Source organism: Apodemus sylvaticus, chromosome 1 (genome assembly GCF_947179515.1).
Source record: "Apodemus sylvaticus chromosome 1, mApoSyl1.1, whole genome shotgun sequence".
Taxonomy (NCBI): Eukaryota; Metazoa; Chordata; class Mammalia; order Rodentia; family Muridae; genus Apodemus; species Apodemus sylvaticus.
In genome coordinates this window covers 79,642,322-79,664,280 of record NC_067472.1, presented here as the reverse complement: position 1 = coordinate 79,664,280, position 21,959 = coordinate 79,642,322, and the positions used below count along the sequence as shown (strand labels likewise).

General features: G+C 42.1%; 1 protein-coding gene across 4 annotated transcripts in view; it reads right to left on the bottom strand.

Annotated features, from left to right (window-relative positions):
* The window catches only part of Xpo6 (exportin 6), an 88,157-nt gene that overhangs the window by 42,038 nt on the left and 24,160 nt on the right, over positions 1-21,959 (bottom strand). For 3 of the 4 annotated variants that reach the window (XR_007980303.1, XM_052199625.1, XM_052199617.1), the window contains exons 3-8: positions 20,127-20,239; positions 18,469-18,666; positions 15,792-15,951; positions 11,974-12,051; positions 8,392-8,845; positions 4,472-4,598 (exon numbers count right to left, since the gene is read on the bottom strand). Coding sequence is in view for 3 of the 4 variants with exons in the window: in XM_052199625.1 (XP_052055585.1) it covers positions 4,472-4,598; positions 8,392-8,845; positions 11,974-12,051; positions 15,792-15,951; positions 18,469-18,666; positions 20,127-20,239 (1,130 nt within the window). In the remaining variant the exon portion in view is untranslated. The remainder of the gene's footprint in view (positions 1-4,471; positions 4,599-8,391; positions 8,846-11,973; positions 12,052-15,791; positions 15,952-18,468; positions 18,667-20,126; positions 20,240-21,959) is intronic. The other variant, XM_052199638.1, reaches the window with a different exon arrangement.

Sequence of the window (21,959 nt, the reverse complement as noted above, 5' to 3'; positions counted from 1 at the left end):
GGAAAAGAAAAGGAAAAGGAAAAGGAAAAAAGGAAAAGGAAAAGGAAAAGGAAAAGGAAGAAGGAAAAGGAAAAGGAAAAGGAAAAGGAAAAGGAAAAGGAAAAGGAAAAGGAAAGGAAAGGAAGGAAGAAAAGAAAAGAAAGAAAACTGAACAAACCAATAAGCAGCATTCCTCTGGGGTTTTGGCTCAAGGTTCATGTTGAGTTCCTGCCTTGGTTTTCCTTCAGTGGACTATAACCTACAAAACAAATATAACCTTTCCTTTCTGTGTTATAGTCATGTGTTTATTACAGCAGCAGAAGGCTAACTAAAACAGTAACCATAGCTACTAACAAGCAGAATATAGTGACAGCCAGATCTATATAAAGCAAAACGGAGCTATAGACATTCCTAAGCAGTTGGAGGGGAAAAGTCCACGACTCTCACCTAGGAGTCTACATACATATTAGTCCCCTCTTCCCCCAACAATTGCAAATGATCTTGGGATATGCTAGACTATACTAACTGAAAAGGGGCCCTATGATACAGCTTCCATGTGGTCACTATCCATAATGGGGTAGGAGTTTATAGTGATATAGCTGCCTGAGGGTCATCCGTGAGTATTGACAGTTGCTAGGTATATGGTTTGTTTGTATAAATATATGTAAATGTAAATGTATATAAAACACTTCATGTTCTTCCTTTGGGAAATATTCTCCCTGCCAAGGTTATTGGGGAATCTTCTCTCTGCCAAGGTTAATGATTCTGTGATAATCGTCCAGGAGGCAAGGGTGTGTGTGTATATATATATATGTAGAAATGTGACCTTCAGGACAGCCCTTAAGGCTGTGGGAAAGAACTCTGAAAACATGAATTCAAAAATATATAAACAGGATTTCTCAACTATGCAAAATATAAAAATGCAATACAAATTATATGAGAGGCAGGCTTCATGGACCAATAGAACAGAAGCAGCTGCACTATGAGCCAGCTTGTCAGAAAGATACAAAGGCAGGAAGATTCCTGAGTTCAAGTCAGCCCGGGACAGTGAAATTAGGCCCAGGTGTGGTGGGAGCAGTGATCTAAGAGCAGATCAAACCAGCAAGCTTACAAAGGCAGGCAGATCACCAAATTCATTTGCAATATTAAGAAAAATGTGCTTGCTGTCTTTTCCTAGGAGTCAAGGGGCTAAGGTAAAAAATCCTGATTGGTAGGATAATCAAAATCCTGAGGTTGAAGATTGAATTAGATTGAATAAAAGACTTGGGGTGGGGGGTGTCTGTGAGAGATGAACTGTCTGGAAATCTCTAGAAAGCTATCTCAAGCACAGCACAGGACTGTCAGTTTGTACCCCATGACTGACTTCAAGCCCTTCTTTCACAGCTCCCAAATACCCCTTCCTCAGAACCCCTCTCCAAGCTGAGGCTGGTCCTTGGCAGTTCAACTAACTGACTTTGGTAAAATTATAATTTGGTCTGTTATTGGGCCTTGTCTAGGGTAAAGAGACATTTGTTCCCATCTCCCCGGAAAAGTTAACGCTCAGCTCTATCACCACCAGTTCAATAGAAAACACAGACAAGTCTGAGAGATACACACTGGAGATGTGTTATCTCCACTGTAGTTCACAGTCCATCTCCTGAGATGAGACCATTGAAAGCCACAGAAATAAAAATGAGTTATGCTGCCGCTGCGGGTGATGGTGGTGGTGCACACCTTTAATCCCAGCACTTGGGAGGCAGAGGCAGAGGCAGAGGCAGTCGGATTTCTGAGTTCGAGGCCAGCCTGGTCTACAGAGTGAGTTCCAGGACAACTAGAGCTTCACAGAGAAACCCTGTCTCGAACAGAAATAACCAGAGCTTACACACAGAACTGCATCCAAGTGAGTTTTAAGACATTATTGTTCCTTTTTCCCATATAAGCCCTATTTTCTTACCTCAACACTAGCTCTTTATCCTTCTTTCTGCTCCAGTTAAGCTATAGTCTCTAACTGACACCCATTCAATTTTTTTAAATGCTCTTAAGACATCTCTGAATCTGTCTCAAAACTTTCCCATCACAGAAGCTGCGCTCTTCCTCCATCCTCACCTCCTACAATCTCTTCATTGGGTCCTCTAGCCTCAGCCCACTGAGTGGCCTGGTGCATACAGGATGTTTCTCTTCTTGCTCTGCATGTACTATCCCCACTACCCTGACACTTCCTCAACTTGGGTCCTCTTCTATGACCTTGTCCACTGTCTGCTCCCAGGAATGGCTTAGTTCACTGTCACTTATAGGTATTCCAGTTAAGACACCTGACCCTCTTTGAGAAAGACTCGTTTTTCAGATCAAACATAAATTTGCTTTTTTTCACGCACGCACACACACGCGCACACACACACACACACACACACACAGCACTCCCAGCCTGGACCCTTGCAACTGGAAAACTTTTTTTTTTAAAGTCATCATCCTTCACTCACCCAGCAGTGCCATCCCAGGGATGTACTAATAGGAAGAGCTGCCTGACCACATCAAAAATATGTTCAAGATTATATCAGATGGACTGGTGCTTAACTATAATCACAATCCCAGAGACACTGAAACAGGATTACCACAAATTCAAGGCCATTCTGATATATGTAGAAAAAACCTAATCTCGCAAACAAAGGATGGGGATGGTGGTACACAGCTGTAGTATCAGCACTTGAAAGGTGGCAGAGGGGGCTCAAGAACTCAGGGTCATACTTAGCTCCATATCAAGTCAAAACAAAACAAAAAGGACTGTTTAGTCTGTGATTCATGGTTCCCCAAAACCAAAAAGGCCCAAATCAGCAGAATGGATTCCCATCTAGTAGTAAACGATGATTATGAACAAAGCACTGCATGCAACATTTATACCTCAAGCACAATGTCAAGCAAAAAAGCCAGACCATCACATGCTTTCCTACAGAGAGACTCTAGAATAGGCAAGATCAGCCTGTAGTGTTAAGATAGAGCTGGGGTTATTGCTAAAGAAAGGCAGGAGAGGAGTGGGGAAGGGAAGCACACGGGCAGAGAGTACATTCTTAACATGGGGGCTATACTCATTTGGGGAAAATTCAAACTGTGCATGTATGGCTGATGTGATTTGTTGTTGTTGTTGTTGTTGTTGTTGTTGTTGTTGTTGTGTGTGCTGTGGTGCTTTAAATGAGAATGGCCCCTATAGGCTCATATATTTGAATATTTGTTTCCTAGTGGGTGGACTGTTTAGGAAGGTTAGGAAGAGTGGCTTTTTTGGAGAAGGTGTGTCACTGAAGGTGGCCTTTAGGTTTCAAAAGCCCACATCAGGCTCTCTCTCTCTCTCTCTCTCTCTCTGCCGACAATTTGTGAATCAGATGTAAGCTCTCAGTTATTTCTCCAGTGCCATGCCTACCCACCTGCCAGCATGTTCCCTAATATGATCAAGAATCTCTGATACTTTAAGTAAGCCCCCATTAAATTATTTCTTTTAAAAGTCTTGGTCATAGTGTCTCCACCATGTAAAAGTAAGACATTTGCCCTCTTTAATGAGAAGTCTGTTTTAAAAACACACACAAACAGGCAAAAGGAGTATTAAAAGCAGACTGCAGTGATGGCCACAAAATACTCAATTCACTGAGATCTTCAGACAGTGAGAGGATTCCATGGCATGTAAAATTATACCTTAACAAAGCATTTTAGAACCCTGTGTGTGTTTATATAGTAGTGGGTAACTGGAATGCAAAATAAGTAAAGACAAGCATTTGGCAGAACAGCTAAATAACTAAACTCATCGTCCTCAAGGAGGCTGAGGCCGAAAGGATTACCACAAACAAGGCCATTCTGGGCTATGCAGGTTATATATCTTACTCCTAAAATCTAAAAGGAACTCAAAGAACCTTTGATAAATGGGGACAAAATTGGGTGTCACTCAAAGTTAACTTGTGAGTACTTTACTGTAGTCTTTTAGAGAACTTTAGTAGCAGCTGCATAACACAAAGAAAGCTCTTTATGTATTTAGGAACATGCACACACATACCAACAACCACAATCACACAACAACAATTAACTGGAGGGTACAAGGGCCCAGAGTTTGAAAGAGAACAAGCAATGGTATATGGAAGGGTTTGAAGGAAAGAAAAGGAAGGGGAAAATGAAGTAATTATATTAAAAACTCAAAAAACAAAATAATATTTTAAAGGCCCTAAACTCAAACTTTTCCTCTATCCTGTTTATCTAGTACAGCAATGCGATGGGACTACAGACTTCAAGCCTGGCTCCACACAGAGCCCATGTCCCCGAGGACCTGGTTCTCTGCACCTCAGTCTTTTTACCTATAAAATAGAGATTATACAGAAAAACAGCAAGAGCAACAATACAGGGCACTTACAAAAGACTAATGTATTACTCTTCCTATAGTAAAGTCTATTATAAATGCTAGGTGAAAGGGGTTCTTTCTCCTAGAAATAAGAAGGAAGCCCTGTTTAGGAAAGGAAGGCCAGTTTGGGTGCTTTACCTGATGGAATGTGTACTTGAACAGAAGGGTCAAGAACTCCACCACAGGGAACTGGGAATAGGACTCGATTCTTCTTAGGTGAACACTCACAAAGAGCCGCAGAAAGTCAGTAAACTTCTCAACGTAGCTACACAAGACAAGAAGACAGAGTGACCGAAGAAATACAGACACCTTTTTAGAAGAAAAGTTAAATTCAATCAAACTCTTTCTCAGTGCAGAACTATACAAACATACAATACATTTCTAGTTAAAAACACAAAGGCCTGCAACAATTACCTACGAGACAGGCAACCCTTCATTCCATTATCACCTGAAACACAGCAGAAAAGCAGCTTTAATCCTCAGACACTCTGTGCCCCTGCTTGTGACAAACTCAAGTTCTTATGCATTAGTGTTAGGCCCCACTTAAGAGAAGAGTTGCTGCTAAAAGGTGCTGGGGAGATCAGAGTTATCTTCAAATCTGGCAAACCTAGAAAATCAGGTCTTTGCTTGGGGGCTGATAAAGTGCACTAGGCAGTGACAGAACAAGGCTATCCAGAGGGGACAGCATCTATATAAACAGTGAGGCTCATAATCCAGTTTCTCTCCTCCCCTCTGACACCCAGAACTAATGAACTGCACATCTAGTGTCCAAGGGAAGATTAGGCTGTAAAGAGGAAATGAGTCTCAAGCTTCCATTGTGTAGGTGAGGTTCCAAGAGTAAAGTGACCACCGAGATCCCTCAGCCACCTCCCGGCAGAGGATTCTATCACTTACTCCCTGAGCAGTGCCCTTCCTGTGTACTGTGGAGTAGCACCTCAGTTCACCCATAATCCCAAAGTCACTTCACAGCTGAGTCAGTCAGTCACAGTTACAAGGTAAGAGGTTTCTGTTATTAAACACACAGTATGTTTCAGAAACTGGCATTTTAAGCCCCAATACCAAAAGTGATTAGAGAGTGAGTTGGATATGCCTTCCCATTTCAGAGACCAAAAACATCTAGACATACTAGGTTTTCGTTGAATATTAACTCACGTGTAAAAGCAATTCTGAAATCATTAACTGCAAAAAGCAGAGATATATGAAATAGCAAAAGGGAAAAAGACAACACCTTTCAGAAGACCCAAGGTCTCCTGCTGATCCTGGGACCTGCTCCCTGGTGAAGCCAGTCCTCCTGCCTGGCCTCTAGGTGTCTGGCTCATAGAGTAAGACATTAAATAGTAAATCATCTCGTTGGAGTTTTTTGTTTTTTAAGACAGGGTCCTGCTGGGCGATAGTGGTGCATGCCTTTAGTCCCAGCACTTGGGAGGCAGAGGCAGGCGGAGTTCAAAGCCAGCCTGGTCTACAGAGTGAGTTCCAGGACAGCCGGGAGCTACACAGAGAAACCCTGTCTCAAAAAACCAAAAAAAAAAAAAAAGACAGGGTCCTGCTATGCAGCTCTAGGTGGCCTGGAACTACGTAGTCCAGGCTAGCTTCAAACCATCGCCTGGCTCTCCTCCCTCTCCCTCCCCAGTGCAGAGGGTTACAATGTAAGCCACAGGCTAAGCACTAAAACTGATCTTGAGAAAGCGAAGTACAAAGCACCTTCTCTCTGAGACCTTCAGGGACTCCTAGGGGGCAGCGAGGCCTCCTTTCTTACTCAGCATATGCACTGCTCCATGGTTTTACATGGATTTTCAGGGCAACAGTCAGCGTGCCCACTGATCTTAAGGAAGTCACACTTGTTAACCATAAAAGAAAAGTACCCAGTGAACCTCAAGTTTACTTTACTCTTCAACCCAAATTTAAAAATGCAAGCTATATATGGGGACTCATGCTGTTAATCCTAGCAACCCAGTAAAGCTAGGTTAGGAGAGATGCCGCGAGTTCAAGGCCAGGCTGAGCTACACAGTAAATTCCAGGCTAAAGAGGGGTACTGAGACCTTGTCCAAAAAGAAAGGGACCACACCCAGACAAGAACTAGGCTTCTGCACAGCTGACACTAGGGGTGCGCCTGCCCCTCACTCTTCCCCTTGCCCACCCTCCTGGTACAGATGCTAATGAACAAAGTTAGACAAGGGCAGGAGGAAGAGAAAAGCCAAGGACCTGGTTAAGCAGCTCCTAAACATCGGACCACCAACTAATGGTTTAGAATTAGTTAGGGACCAAGAGCTAGGAAGCAAGCACACACTGGTTTCTGTCACCTTTCTGCTTCCAGGCACCTCTCAGCTTTCACTTCAGATCCAGGACAAGTCAAAACAACCCAGCTGGTAAAAGTAGTTCTATACATTTTTATTAACATACGAAGACAAGATGGCCTTTCTTTAGCAACACTAGAAAGGATATGAAATTGTGTGAATTGTGAGACATTCAAATTCATACAGAAAGGTAGTACTAAATAATAACGGGGAATCCTACTGGGTGGTGGAAAGACAGCTCAGGTAAAGACACTTAATAGCAAACCTAATGATCGATCCAAATTTGATCCCAGGGGCCCACATGGTGGAAAAGAAAACCAATTCTAGCAATTCTGATTTCTACACACATAACACAGAATGTGCTTACACTCAACCACAAGATAAACGTAACAAACAAAAATTTTATTAAGAAAAGATCCTAAGCCGGGCAGTGGTGGCATACACCTGTAATCCTAGCACTCTGGGAGGCAGAGGCAGGCGAATTTCTGAGTTTGAGGCCAGCCTGGTCTACAGAGTGAGTTCCAGGACAGCCAGGGCTATACAGAGAAACCCTGTCTTTTAAAAAAAAAAAAAAAAAAAAAAAAAAAAAAGATCCTATTGGATTATGAGTGCTTTTGTGATTATAAAAAAATAAATGTTACAAAAAGCTTACTTACAATGAATCAAATCAATTCCTCTCAATTTTTAACCAGAAAAATTTAAAACTCCCTACTTTAAAACAACAAAACTATCTTGACTTGGGGCAGTTGACTTTATAGCCTACCACAATTATTCTAAACAAAGTAAAAAACTAAGCTCACTTATCACTTAATAACAATCAGGTTGCACTAGGAAGTCTGTAACTATGTACAACTAAATACACTGCAAATGCTTTGAAGCTTCAAGAGCCTATATGATTGTTAGAAACACAAACTACCAGTCGCCCTTCATCTTTATATAGCAGTAGCACTATGTTGATATAGCACTAAGAAGATGCTGTGGCCTCACTTCTATGCTGCATGAGCACATTCTATGTTATATGTGGCAGGAAGATTTGCCTAGCAGACACAAGGCCCTAGTACCACTGCAGATAGAACGGAGAGTCAGAAAGCTGTAAGAAAAACAGATGATATCATCTGCAGTGGTAACCAAGAAACCTTGACTTAGATTATTTACTTCACTAAGGTCATCTTTTGTACTCAAGAAAAATGCACCTTGGGAATTTCAGGTCAAGAGGGCAGTAACCTAGCAATGCAATTCAGGTATATGCCTCTAAACCATACCTACCTATCTTGGATCAACAGCTATTATTTATGTGAAACTCTAAATACTAAGAGCAGTTCTATACTCTGCAAGATACCCACACAGGACAAGTCGGATAGTGAAAACCAAACAACGGTAGCAAAGAGAAGGGTAATGTGACCCTGTACCTCTGCAGACCACTTCTGTTCTTACCTATGAAAAAGCCGCACTCTCACTTCCTGCACACATGAGACCTGTAGGCAGACAGTGAGGAAGAGGGACAGAGCATGGACAGGACAGGAGGAAGATGGATGGGGACAACAGGCCTACACACTACACCAGCACTTTTCACTCTGTTGACTTCCTTAACCACCCAAGCCCTTCTAGTTCAGTCTGAACATTCTGGAACACCTACCTTTCTATCTTTATCGGTAGCCCCATAGTCTGAAACCAAAGGAGATTACAGACACCACATGACATGGTGTCATGGTGGACAAGCAGCCAAGCCCTTTCCCAGGCATGACTCCCGCCTGTTCTCATTACCTCTCATCGAGTTCCTCTAGCCTGCTCTTCACCGTGTGGGCATTGTTATCCTTGGTGATTTTTTGCAGGAGGTAGAAGGTTTGTTGAAACATTCGCAATAAGTATTCCTCAAATTCCATAGGCACACAGTTCTTGGACATGAGTTCATTGATGCAGGACATGGCCAAGACCCCAAGTCGGCCACGCTCCTGACCCAAAACACAGTTCTGGCTGCTGCCATTCACTGATGCCATCTTTCTGGCCCGAGTATCACAGCCAAATCGAGCAAAGTGGAAGATAGTGGTGAGGAGGGATGGGGTGATGCTGGCAGACAGAGGAATCCAACTGAAGAGGTGGGCCAGGCACTCCAGGGCCAGGGAACAGACATACTCACTCTCCACATCCAGGACGGGGATGGGCTGGTGCAGCAGTTTGGCTGAACTAGGACTCTGCAACAGGTTACTCAGTAAATCACCTGGAAATTCAAAACATGCTTTTACAACACCCCGTACCAAACCTCTTCAAACACCGCAATGAACTCACCTTTTCCCGAAACACTTCAGTCACCATAAAAGCAAAACCTAAAACCAATATGCTTTCTATTCACTATCAACTAAAGATAATACTAAAACACCAAATCTAAAATTACAGACCAAGGAGTTACAGGTTTAAACCAAAGACAAATCTTCCTAAGAAAAACAATATGGGACATGAAAATCTGACCACAGTAAGAAAGATTTATTAAAACAATCAAAAAACAAACCCTTACCAAAAAAAAAAAAAAAACAAAAAAAACAAAAAACAATGAGTTGAACAACATATCATCATCAAGGATGTAGCCAGGAAGACAATGGACTATCAGAAGTCAGCTACAATTCCTAACACCAAAAAGAACTAAAATTTCAAACATTAAGAACTGTTGCCCACTACTACATTTGCAAATGGGTGGTGTGTATAAAGAAACAATTTCTAAAGAAATGCAAAAGATCAGCTAGCTTATGAAAATATGTCAAGCTTGGGCATTAGAAAATGCAATCTAACAAGCAGCAAAGAAAACTAGCACTATTGGCAAATGTCACATGTGGCAAGAGAAGAAGAGGAACATTCACATAGCTCTGCCACAGAATCTAGACCTCTGGAATCCATAGCATATTTCAAAGCAAGTCTCACACGACTCTATGGGAGACAGAGGCTCTTGTATAGGGGCAGCTGGAAGCAATCTAGGCTCCTCAGTGAAGCCAGAAGACAAACAAAATACTGAGGACATGCACCTTATACAACAACCATGCAGAAGTTAGTGTCTTAAAGGTGCAGGGCAGACAACATCAGAGTACAACACGACTACACTATTTACACAGTAAATATCTGGACATCAGTCAGTTCTCACAAAGAGGCCACACATTATATACAGCTAATGTCTGTTTTGGGAAAGGAAGAATGAGATAATAGGCTTCAAAGGGAATTAAACACAGAGACTGAGTCAGAGGCAGACACACAGACATACAGACAGAGTGGGGATGCAATGTCTCAGAAAGTCAATGTCCTTCCTGTCAAGCCTAAGGATATTTATTGACAATCTAAGTTCAATACCCAGGATCCATATGGCAGAAGGAGAGAACCAACAAAGTTGTCTTCTGGATTGATGAGACAAAGCAGGCACAGTTAATCAAAAAAAAAAAAAAAAAAAAAAAAAAGCAAAACAAAAACTGAAAGTTAAGGAAATAGATTAGTTGGTAGAAGAATTATCCATGGAACCCTAACAACCTCAGAGTAATTGCCAGAAACCACATAAAAGCCAAATGCAGTATACATATCTGTAATGCCAGCACTCCTATGGCACGCTCGGAGTCAAGAGACCCGAGAATCACCTAGAAGCGCAGGGGCCAGTTAGTGTGACAAGAGCACTGCAGCACAGAAAAAGAGAGCATGCGCTGAGTAAGGTGGAAAGTGAAGTCATCCTCTAACCTGCACATATGCAACATGGCACACACATACCAGTGAACAAGACCACACATACACTGACCATTCAAGTGCTATAGGCTGCGGAGCATAAGGAAGTTCATTACCTATACTGATAGCTTAAACTTTTAAATTTAAGTATTGCTACAAAACTTCACTTCTCTTGACATCTGCAAAATTTCTTCTTACTGATTCAAATACTACAAAATGTGTATCTGCTGAGCCACTGACAATACCTGAAGATTGCCACTAAGCACAAAGTTCACACATTACTGAAGGCTTGATGTATGCTCTAGAATTCTATGTCTAAGTGCTATGAAAAATGACTAATGGTTTTTAATCTGAGTGTGATCTATGTAGTGTTCTATGAGTAGCCCTAAACCCAAACCACAGAGTGTTCTCAGTTCTACAGGACATCTACAAAAATCCCAAGTCCCATGTTTCGATGGTTTGTATATGCTTGGCCCAGAGCGTGGCACTCTTAGGAGGTGTAGCGTTGTTGGAATAGGTGTGTCATTGTGGGTGTGGGCTTTAAGACCCTTGTTCTAGCTGCCTAGAAGTCAATCTTCTCTTAGTTGCCTTCGGAATAAAAAGTGGAGCTCTCAGATCCTCCAGCCCCACATCTGCCTGGACAATGCCATGCTCCCATCCTAATGATAATGGATTGAACCTCTGAACCTGTGAGCCAGCCCCAAGTAAATGTCGTCCTTTATAAGACTTGCCTTAGTCGTGATGTCTGTCTGTTCACAACAGTAAAACCCTAACCAAGACAACACAAGTCAACAAACTATATGAACAGCCAAGGGCTTAGAGGTTTAATTCAACATCCCACTTCTTTAAGGGTGTGGGGAAATGGAAATATATCTCTTATTATACCAGCTTTTATAGGACAGAAAGAAATGTGCAAGCTCCAGGCTGTGCTCCACCTGGAATGTGTCTGTAGCCATCTGGTGTAAACTTACCCACTGTTTAGAGAGACTTCATTGAATTCCTCATACATCCTCAATTATTTACATGAATAATGTAAACTCAACACTACTGCACACTGGTCCTCAATTTGCCCTGGCAATATGACCTTTGTCCCAGTCAAAAGAAAAGACAGCTTTCTCTCCCTATGTCATCCCAAGTCCCAACTTATAACAAACTCAGAACAAACAAAACAGCCAGGGAACAAAAATATAACAAAGCAGAAGGGTCAGCAATTACAAACTGGCAGGGGCAGGCAAGATAGCCCATCAGGCCTTTGCACAAAGCTTGGCAACCTGAGCCAACTTCTGATAGCTGTCCCAGCTTCTGAAAGCTGTCCTCTGGCCTCTACACAGGCATTGTGCACAAAATAAGTACGTGTAAAAAGTCTTAATAATAAATTGGCAGAACAGAAGTGAATAGCACAAGATCTAAAGTGTCATCTTCATGACAGAGAAGCAAGAAGCAAAATGTGCTGTTCAAAATATTGTATTATAAAGTACAAATATTCAGAAGAAAACAGTAAAAAACTAGCTCCTCAGAAAACATAAGCAGAAAGGCCCGAAAAAAACTTGGAAGAATGAACATCGGCATCCTAGGTAGATTAGCTATTGCAATTCCCAGCTGAGACCCTAACTGCATTTAGCCAGAAATACCATAGGGGGCAGCAGACCATACCACTTTCTCCTGATGTTGGGGATGGTGGTGGGGTGGCAGCAGTAACACTGTGTTTGTCCCAGACAGTTTCCAAGATACCTACCAAAAAAGAAGAAACAATTAGAGAGATACTAAGTCCAACATACAAAAAACAAAATTAAAAAACCTGATACCACAAACATCAATATTCTGTTTGTGGTGTCCATGTTCACATGTGTATATGAGCATGTGCATGTGAAGGCCCAAGACTGATGCTGAGACTTCTGGATTGCTCTTCTACCTTCTTCTTTTGAGGCAGGGTCTCTTTCCTGGTATCCCTAGGGAACTTGCTCTGGGAGCAGAGGCTAAAATTACAGGTGGGGCCCTCCACCCAGCCAGCATTTGGGTGAGTCCTGGGGATCTGAACTCCTTATTTGTGCACCAAGTACTTTAACCACTCAACCATGTCTCCAGCTCTGTTCTGCAGTTCTGTCCCAGTGCAGCATGGCTGTGCTCCATCTGGACCTTGCAGGGAGTCTTCTCCTCACTCTTTCTCTCTCCAATCTTGCTCATGATCACCATGTCTACCAAGGGTCACTTTCACACCTATCCTCCCTGGACATCTCGGTGTTCTAGGACACTACCCAACCACTTACGTCTCTGGCACGCTGTGTCATTCTCTGTTTTTCTCTGATTCTGAGCTTCTGTCATACATTGTTACTGCCGCCCTGTCTATCCATCATTTAGAATGTTTGTCATTCCTCTACTTCCCTCACTGACCTTCTCCTATTTTATTCTCTCTACCTGAGAAACTGTCTACTGTTGTGGCTTCAACCAAATTTCTCCCAGTCCAAAACTCATTTGACTCTACATTTGGCTCAACTGTTACATGAAAGCAGGTAAGGAATCCAGTCACAGATCAGTATAGTCAAATGCTTCCTGGGTCAAATCACTTACACACCCCAAACTCAGCTCTTTACCCCTGCAAATAAATCTACCAATGATCTCAATACCTTCCTTACTGGGTGTGGTGGTTTGAATAGGCACATGTGTTTGAATACTTGGCCCATGGCAAAGTGGTACTATTAGGAGGTATGGCCTTGTTAGAGTAAGTGTTACCTTGTTGGAGAAAGTGTCACTGTAGGGACAGGCTTTCAGGTCTCCTATGCTCAAGCTCTGCCTAGTGTGGAAGTCAGTCTCCTCCTTGCTGCCTTGGATCAAGATGTAAAACTCTCAGCCAGGCGTTGGTGGCGCACGCCTGTAATCCCAGCACTCTGGGAAGCAGAGACAGGTGGATTTCTGAGTTCCAAGGCCAGCCTGGTCTACAGAGTGAGTTCCAGGACAGCCAGGGCTACACAGAGAAACCCCCCGTCTCCAAAAATCCAAATCCAAAAATAAAAAAAATTTTTAAAAAAGATGTAAAACTCTCAGCTCCTTCTTCAGCACCATATCTGCCTACACACTGCCATGGTTCCTGGCATGATAATGGACTGAACCTCTGAACCTGAATGCCAACCCCAATTAAATGCTGTCCGTTTTTAAGAGTCACCTTGGACACGTGTCTCTGCATAGCAGTAAAACCCTAACTAATGCATAAGTTAGTACCAAGGACTGGGGTATTGCTATGATAGGCCTGACTGTTTTTTTTTGGGGGGGGGGGTTTCTGGCAAACAAAATCTCAAAACAACCTACTCTGTCCTGTGGTTCACAGCAATGAAACCCTAACTAAGACACTAGGTAAGCAGCACAGCCCACAGATCTTGGCACCTGACCTTTATATACCATTTCTTAGCCATACCTGATCCAGTCTTCTGCAACATTGGCCCATCCATCTGCTGTGTCTTCAATACACACCACCCTCCTTCCTCACTGCCACTCTGCTCCCTTCTTCTAAATCTCAGCCTTCCCTTTCCACTGACTGCTACCTGTCTGTTCTTTCCATTTCCACTCAGCTGTCCTAAGTCCCAGGCAGTCTTCCTAACAGCTTACCTCCACATGGTACGGCTATTACAACTCCCAAAACACAGAACTTGTTTTGATCCCTTGTGCACCCTGCCAGAGCCTGGGACACAACAGCACAGACCCTCATAAAAATTCTCCCTAAGGGCAGATATGCTGGTACACGCCTTTAATCCCAAGACTTAGGAGGCAAATGGAATGTGGGTCTCTGACTTTGAAATCATCCTAGTCTACACAGTGAATTCCATCCAGGACAGAGCTACAAAGTGAGGCTTTGTCTAAAAGCAGAAAAACAAAAAAACTGTCCCCTCCAAACACTTGGAGGATGGATAAACCTAGAGAATCCTGTTAAGTGAAGAAAGTCATATATAACATGATATGATACATGACATGATATGATATATGATATGATAATAACACTATGAATAGTTCAAAACAGATAAATCCCTATGGACAAAAAGAAGATTAGTAGTTGCCAGGGACTGGAGGAGAGAAGAACTGTGACCTCTTGTGAACTCAAGGCTGCTTTATGAGGTGATGAAAAATGTTTTGGAATTAATGGTGGCAGCAAGACTTTCAAAAGCATTGAAGCCCCTGAACTGCCACAGTTTGAAGTGGACATGTACAGCACCTGTCTTAGACCTGTTCTCAGAATGTTGTATATGTTTACAGGCATAAAATGCAGGGCAAGTGCACAAGATATGTCCGACTGGAAACTTGATGTCCAGTTGACATCAGTTCAGTGTGCGTTGGATGAAAAGATGCTCTGAGACTTGAGTTTCCACCTGGGATTAAGAGAAGGAACGGGAGAGCAGGGGTATGTGCGGCACACAACAAGTTCACAACCAGAAACCATTCTTTTAATCAGTTTTTAAAGGACCCACTACATGGCAATCCCTAAAACAGACATACAAAAGGAGAAAAAAAGCTCCTGAATATCCAAACAGAAAAGGCACAACATGCAAAGCCTTCCACTGCAGACTCAAGAAGCAGTGACTTCCAGGCACCTCAAGGGTCTGGTAGCTGAGCAGAAGAAACGAAGGCTGGGTTGAGAGAACCGAGAGATAGAAAAAGGTGGAGGAAGAAAAAAGACACCATGGGTCAAGGAGTCAAGAAAACATGGCCCTGAGGTCTGGCCAACTGGAATTAAGAGAAGTCCAGATAATAATACACAATACTAACTCAGGGTTATCAATAAAAAAGTAAATTCGAATAACAGTGAGGGTAGATCTCTACCCAGCTCTTATGTTGTTTAAAGCTTACTGTAAATAATAAAAAGTTCTGTGTCTTTTATCCAGAAACCAAATGATCAAAGGCGGAGTAGAGACATGGAGTAGGGATTAAATACTCCCTACAACACATGCCAGTCGTTGGGAATGTTCTTGCTAGTGTCCTGCCTCACTGTGTGATAGGCTTTCTCTCCTCCTTCCCCTTGCACACTGTCAGACTCTGATCAGATAGCTGGGATGAAATGCCACATACTACTACAACCAGGGCACAGGGGTAACACCACAACTTGTCTCACTGTTCTACAGAGGAATTTTTTTCATCCTGCTACTCCCACTTCTAATCTTAAATTCAAATTACGTTAAATAAGGAGTTTGCCACTTACCTACTTAAATTACACTATCAGCATGTGAATCACATTCCTACAACCTGGCCTATATAATATGTACCTCATTAGTCATAGAGTAAGGACCAATTAAGAAAAGACTTAGAAAATTAAGTTACAAATGTCCTCTGAGGTTTTACCATGCACTAGACTGTGGCCCTGAGCGCTAGGAAGCCACAACTAAGTTCTTCCCACGTTTATACTGAGTCAGTCAATAATACCCAGAAGACCTGAGCTCTGTACATCTGCAGTGGGCCTGGCTCCAGGCACCACCAAAGCACTCACTCACCTGTCAAGAGCCCAAGCACTGTCTGCACCTGGTCCAGCAGCAGCTTCCGTAACTCCTCCTTCCGAGCCACACTGAGGTCCTCACGTGGACAAGCTAGCTCTTCCGAAGTTGTCTTCAACATGATCAGCCCAAGGGGGGTTGTCACAGGGGACTGGATCAACTGACAGGAAAAAGCAAATTCTGAGCAGAATAGAACTAATGAGTTACAAAGTGGATTAGTAAAACTCAACTGTGAAATATTGAACCTCATATGAACAGACTACTTCAAGCAACACTTTTGAAAAAGAATTCAAAGGATCATTTATGAAACTTTGCTTTATTAACCATTCAAATTTTATTCTCAAGTTCTCAAATTCTACCAGCAGGAACTTAAAAAGCAGCTGGGAACAACCCTGTCTTTATACAAACAGGACAAATTTTGTTCAAATCTAAATTCCCAACCAAGTTTTGGTTATTTGCAAAGATACTCATATACTAAATAACAGACAATTCTGTCATAGATGAACCACATGTACCCTTAAAAAACCTAGTGGTCTTTTATGATTACACTAGACATGAAAAATTCCTATCTTCTAGTAGGTTTCCTGTATTTTCTCCATGTTTAGATATAGTTAAGACATATAACAACATAGTATGGTAACTGCTTGTAGTATTCAGTGTGGTGATACTGGTACAAAGTCGGTAGTCAAGGACCAACAGGCTACACCATACAGCCTAGGTACAGCGTAGGCTCTATCTACCATGCAGGTGTATGGAAGCATACTCTATGATAGTCATCTAACAGTGCACTTTTCACAGCATTCCCCTTGTCAAGGACACCATGGTGATACGTATGACAGTAATACAATAATTTACATAATAGTGATAATGTGATAATAATGTACATCGATTTGTGCTATCTTTACTGCTAGCAGAGTTCTGCTCTCTGCTCTCTGTGCTCCCTTTCTATTGCTTTTAAGAACCTTCCTTACTTCTGAGAGCTTAAGAGTTTGGACCTAGTTGTTTGCCTTTTAACTCCCTGTCCTCTAGCCAAGGTTGGTCTTAGGACCAGGTTCTACCTTTCTAAGTTCCCAAGCTTGTGTTACAAACCAAAGCCAAGCTGACTTTAACTTCTTCCTTCCTGAAACTCAATGAATTAACTGAAAGTGGTAGCGTGACCTTCCCATAGCCTCTAAAGAAAGGGCACTCACTTCCTGGAGCCTGCTGACTCCCTCTGCAGCTCTTTCTCAGGCCTCTTCTTTCCTGCTGGCTACTCTAGCTGGTTTAGAGTGAACAGAAACTACTTCTAATCTGTACTCATTAAATATCTGGAGTTCCAGTTTCCAAGACACAATTGCAGCTAGTACCTGATATTTCAATGAGGAAACATTTCAGAGAAAATTTTACTGTTGACAATTTTGGGTTTTTTGGTTTTGTTTTGTTAACGTAAAATATAGTAAAGGATAAAACATGAGAATGTGTCAGACAAGTAAGAATGGAGTAGGGTATGGTGGCACACACCTTTGAGTCCAGCACTTGGGAAACAGAGGCAGAGGCAGATAGATCTCTGTGACTTCTGGGCTAAAAAGCACAGTGGTACAATTCTACCTCCAAGAAAGAAGGGGGTGGAGGATCAACTAAATAAACTAAAGAACTAAAGCAGACATTTTTTATATTGCCCCATGTAATCCTTTACTTGAAAAAAAATCTGGAGAAAATGTGTAACTTTTCATTTTTATTGCTTTTTTATCCAGAAAGGCAATTATTTAAATATGTAATTAAATTTCTAAACACACTTAGCTTCTGCATCTGACTTAGTAGACAATAAGTACCTTTGTGCTGCAGATCAAATTTAAGTTTCTACTGAACCTACAATGGTTCAACCGTTTTTATTCCATACCCTATCAGAGAAAAAGTTAGCCACCCTTTCCAGTTCAGCTTGTTTCTCAGTAATCTGGCCTTAAGTAAAATGTGTCCAAAGATTTGGCTCGGCAGACTTCAGAAATCTGAGGAACAATCTTACAAAAGGGTGCGCTGACCCACAAAGGGTGGATCTACAGGGTGGGAAGGAGTATGGTCAGTTTCACCTTATTACTTCCTTTCCCAATGGCCTAGAAAGGTACAAACAATCTGCAGAGCACTGGAGGCCGATTCCAGATCTATGCCACCACAATACAAACTGCAAATCCCTGCCAACTATCACAATATATTCTTGACTACCAATAGATCAAAGTAGAACTGAGTCAAAAGAAACTTTAGATGACTAATATACAACTATTTGATGATGAAATTTATTCTAAAACCAGTTTGGTCTTGTTTCTCAATCCCAAAGCTGTGTAAAACACACCTCAGCATCAAACATTCCACAATAATTCTATGAATGGCTGTTTACAGTTTGTGATTATTTCCTGACAATTCAGAAACACTGGAACCTCCTTTCTCAGAAACAGCCTGGCTTTCAGAGGCCTGCTGAGCAGAATTTCACAGGAGCTAAGGAAGCAACTAGACTTACTCTTCCTCCACTCCCTCCTCCTCCACTACGCAAAGCTACAGAACATAAAGACAGCCAATATACGAATCCAGCCTGCAATACTTACTACTGCAGCCCCAAGGACTAACTATAAAATTCCTCAAGTCAAGAGATATAATCACTTCTACGAACAATTTATAAGATAGTTTCCCCCAAGTAGATCCTTACCTGTAAAATGTTAGTGAAAAAGTCATGGTAGAACATGGGCCAATCTTGGCGTCCAATATCAACAATAACTTTGCAGAGTTTGTTCCGAATAAAGTAAGGTAAGGTTTTATGGTGAGCCAAGAGAAGTTTGGGCAAGCAGCTACGGATTTCCATCTTATCCTGAGATGGGACCCCTAGCCACATTTTATTGATTAGATTCTGAAAAGCAAATACATACTTTTTAAATTAATGAGCTATACACAAAACGGTTTTCATTCCATAATTACCTATAACATGTCACATCACACCTACCTCTAACAGCTTAGGACATTTAGCAAAAAGATAAACAAAAATATAAAATATTAAGACAAGCCAACCATTGGACTGAGCACAGGGTCCCCAATGGAAGAGTTACAGAAAGGTCAGAAGGGGCTTGCAACCCCATAGGAAGAACAGCAATATCAACCAAGCAGACACACACACGCCCTCCCAGAGCTCCCAGGAACTAAATCACCAACCAAAGAGTACACATGGAGGGACCCATGGCTACATATGTAGCATAGGGTGGCCGTTTCAGATATCAATGAGAGAAGAGGCCATTGGCCCTGTGATGGCTGGACGCCCCAGTGTAGGGGAATGCCAGGACAGGAAAGCGGGAGTGTAAAGGCAGGGAGGGGAGCATCCTCATGGAAGCAGGGGAGGGAGGATGGGATGGGGGGGTTCCAGAAGGGAAACTGGGAAAGGGGATAACATTTGAAATGTAAATACATAAAACACCCAATTAAAAAAAAAAATCTTAGGACAAGCTGGATGGCAAATCTTAGGCAAAAAAATCTTAGGCAAGCTGCACATGCCTTTAACTCAAAAGGCAGAGGCATGCAGAACTCTGAGTTTAAGGCCAGCCTGCTCTACAGAGCAAGTTCCAGGACAGCCAGGACTAAAGAGAAAAGCTCTGTCTCAAAAAAAGGAAAAAAAAATCTTATGACAAAACAATCCCATCTCTCACATCTGTAGGGAGATATACTGAAAAATTTAAAATATAATGAGTTATATGTATAAAAACTTGCTATTACATCATTGTCTCCAACATGTCTTCTTGGCCATCTGGCCACCAAATAGTAATAGAAACAACTGTAATCTTCAACTGTACCTGAACAAGCCAGACATGACAGCACACATGGGAGACTGAGGCTGGAGGATGGTTAAGTCTAAAGCCAGCCTGAGGTATATTACAAAGATACCACTCCCTCTCCCATAAAGAACAAATGGTTTAATGAGTAAAGCAGTTACTTCTGAGACCATAACAGAAAGGACAGTGGGAAAGAGGGTGATGTGACATGCCTACCAGCAGAGAAAGCTTGGACAAGAGTTAGCAAGAGTATTTCCATGGTCGGAAGATAGTAGCAATACAAGTACCACTTTCCGTCCAACGTGTCTAGCTATCTTTGTCTTTCAAATGACAAAGGGAAACAATAAGTCACCACATATGACCTACCCAGTAGACCAGCTTTTGGGGTCACAGCTAGAAAGATGTCACCAGACATGAAGCAACTAAACAGAGGTGTCACGTGGGTCAACTTACTGCTTCTCAGTCATTTGTACATTACAGCGAAAACCTGGTGCCAATAGTGTATAACCCACTGTGGTTTTCAGAAATATAAAATGATGCAACAACTTACCTCAAAAACTGTTAAGCTGTACATCATTACATAGTCATTCCTTGTGCTGGACAGAAAATATAAGCAGAATCTCCAAGCTCCTACTTGCTGGGCAAAATTATTAAGAAGCTCCTCTGGAAAAGTTAAACAGCACAAAACAAGTCTATAAAAATACATGAAATTAATACAAAGACCAGATTGCCACCATTTTGAAAACATACCAACATCCCCATATAATACAAACAGTTCAAAACCCACCTGAAGGGATTATATGACAGATACTCTTGACTCTGCGGTGACCCAACACAGGCAATGGACCCTGCCATCAAGGCCACTAACTTCCTGATACCTTCTGAGAACACAGACCCATTGTTCAAGCTCTTATTTAAGCTATATTTGAGACAGCAATCCTTTCCAAAATGTAAAGTGAGACCAACTAGCCCCACAGGTACAAGCAATACAGGCCATCATGTTCTACAGTTCTTCAGGGGCATCTACACTACTCACATACCCATTCAACATGAAGGCTAGAGAAGCAGAAAGAGAAAACTAACACTCCAAGCAGCCACATGGCAGCTTATCTGCATCTCTAGTTCCAGGGAATCTTGACACCTTTTTTGAGCCTTCATAAGCACCAGGCACAAAAGTGAGTGCGTGGATATACATGAAAGAAAAACAGTCACACACAAATAAAATAGAAATAGGGTTTTTAAATTTTTTAGTTTATTTTTATTTCATGTACATTGGTATTTTGCTTACTTGTATATCTGTGTAAAAGTGTAGGATCCTCTAAAACAGGAATTACAAACAGTTGGACAGTTGTGAGCTACCATGTGGGTGCTGGGAACTGAACCTGGGTCCTCTGGAAGAGCAGCCAGTGCTCTCAACCACTGAGCCATCTCTCCAGCCCCAATCAAAAATATCTTAAAAACTAACAACACATATAAAATAAATAAGTAAAAGTAAAGTAAAAATAAGTAAAAACCCTAAGAGCTGGCAGAGCAGCCCTGACTGTGTATCCAGTCAAATGAAATGGCACTTTTCCTCTCAGGCCTGACAACATCAGACAAAACTCACAATCAGCAAGCATTAATTGCCTAGCTACCCACCATCACCTGTGGGCACAATGCCTATTAACCACCTTGATTCACGCACTAACTACAATCCCTGCCGGCAAGCCTGGCCAGAGCAAGGTCGCCACCTAAGTGCAACAAGGCAGTCTCACTAAACATTCTAAAGAAGGAGGGCTACAAAGACCTGGATTCAATCCCCAGCATCCACACAGCAGCTCCTAACTTTCTACAACTCTAGTTCTGGGGAATCCCACACCACATCTGGGGAATCCCACATCCACACAGCAGCTCCTAACTTTCTACAACTCTAGTTCTGGGGAATCCCACACCCTTTTCTGACCTCCTCCATGCACACATTCAGACGTACATTCAGACAAAACACTCATATACATAAAATTGTTTTTAAAAAAAATTAAGTCTTAAAAGAATCTTTGAAAGAAGATAGCATGTCCTGATAATTAAAAGTTTCTGTGTAACCCAGAGACACAAGAAAACCAGAGAATGTGAGTTAGAGCTGGAAATGACGTGCTGGGCTCACATTAGTTGATCCCTAACCCTGATCCCAGCAAGCCCCTGATCTACATTCTGCTCCCATCCCCCACCGTTAAAACACAGCTGGTCTCACAGCAACCCCACTGGACAAATGCTGTTCCGCTGAGCTACACCACTGGTCTATATAGTTTGATTCATACATGACGATCTTATACAAGGGTCCACTTTCAATCCATGGATGCACAAATGTAAGCAGAGTGTGATGAGCAAATCAAAAGTTCAAAGAAAA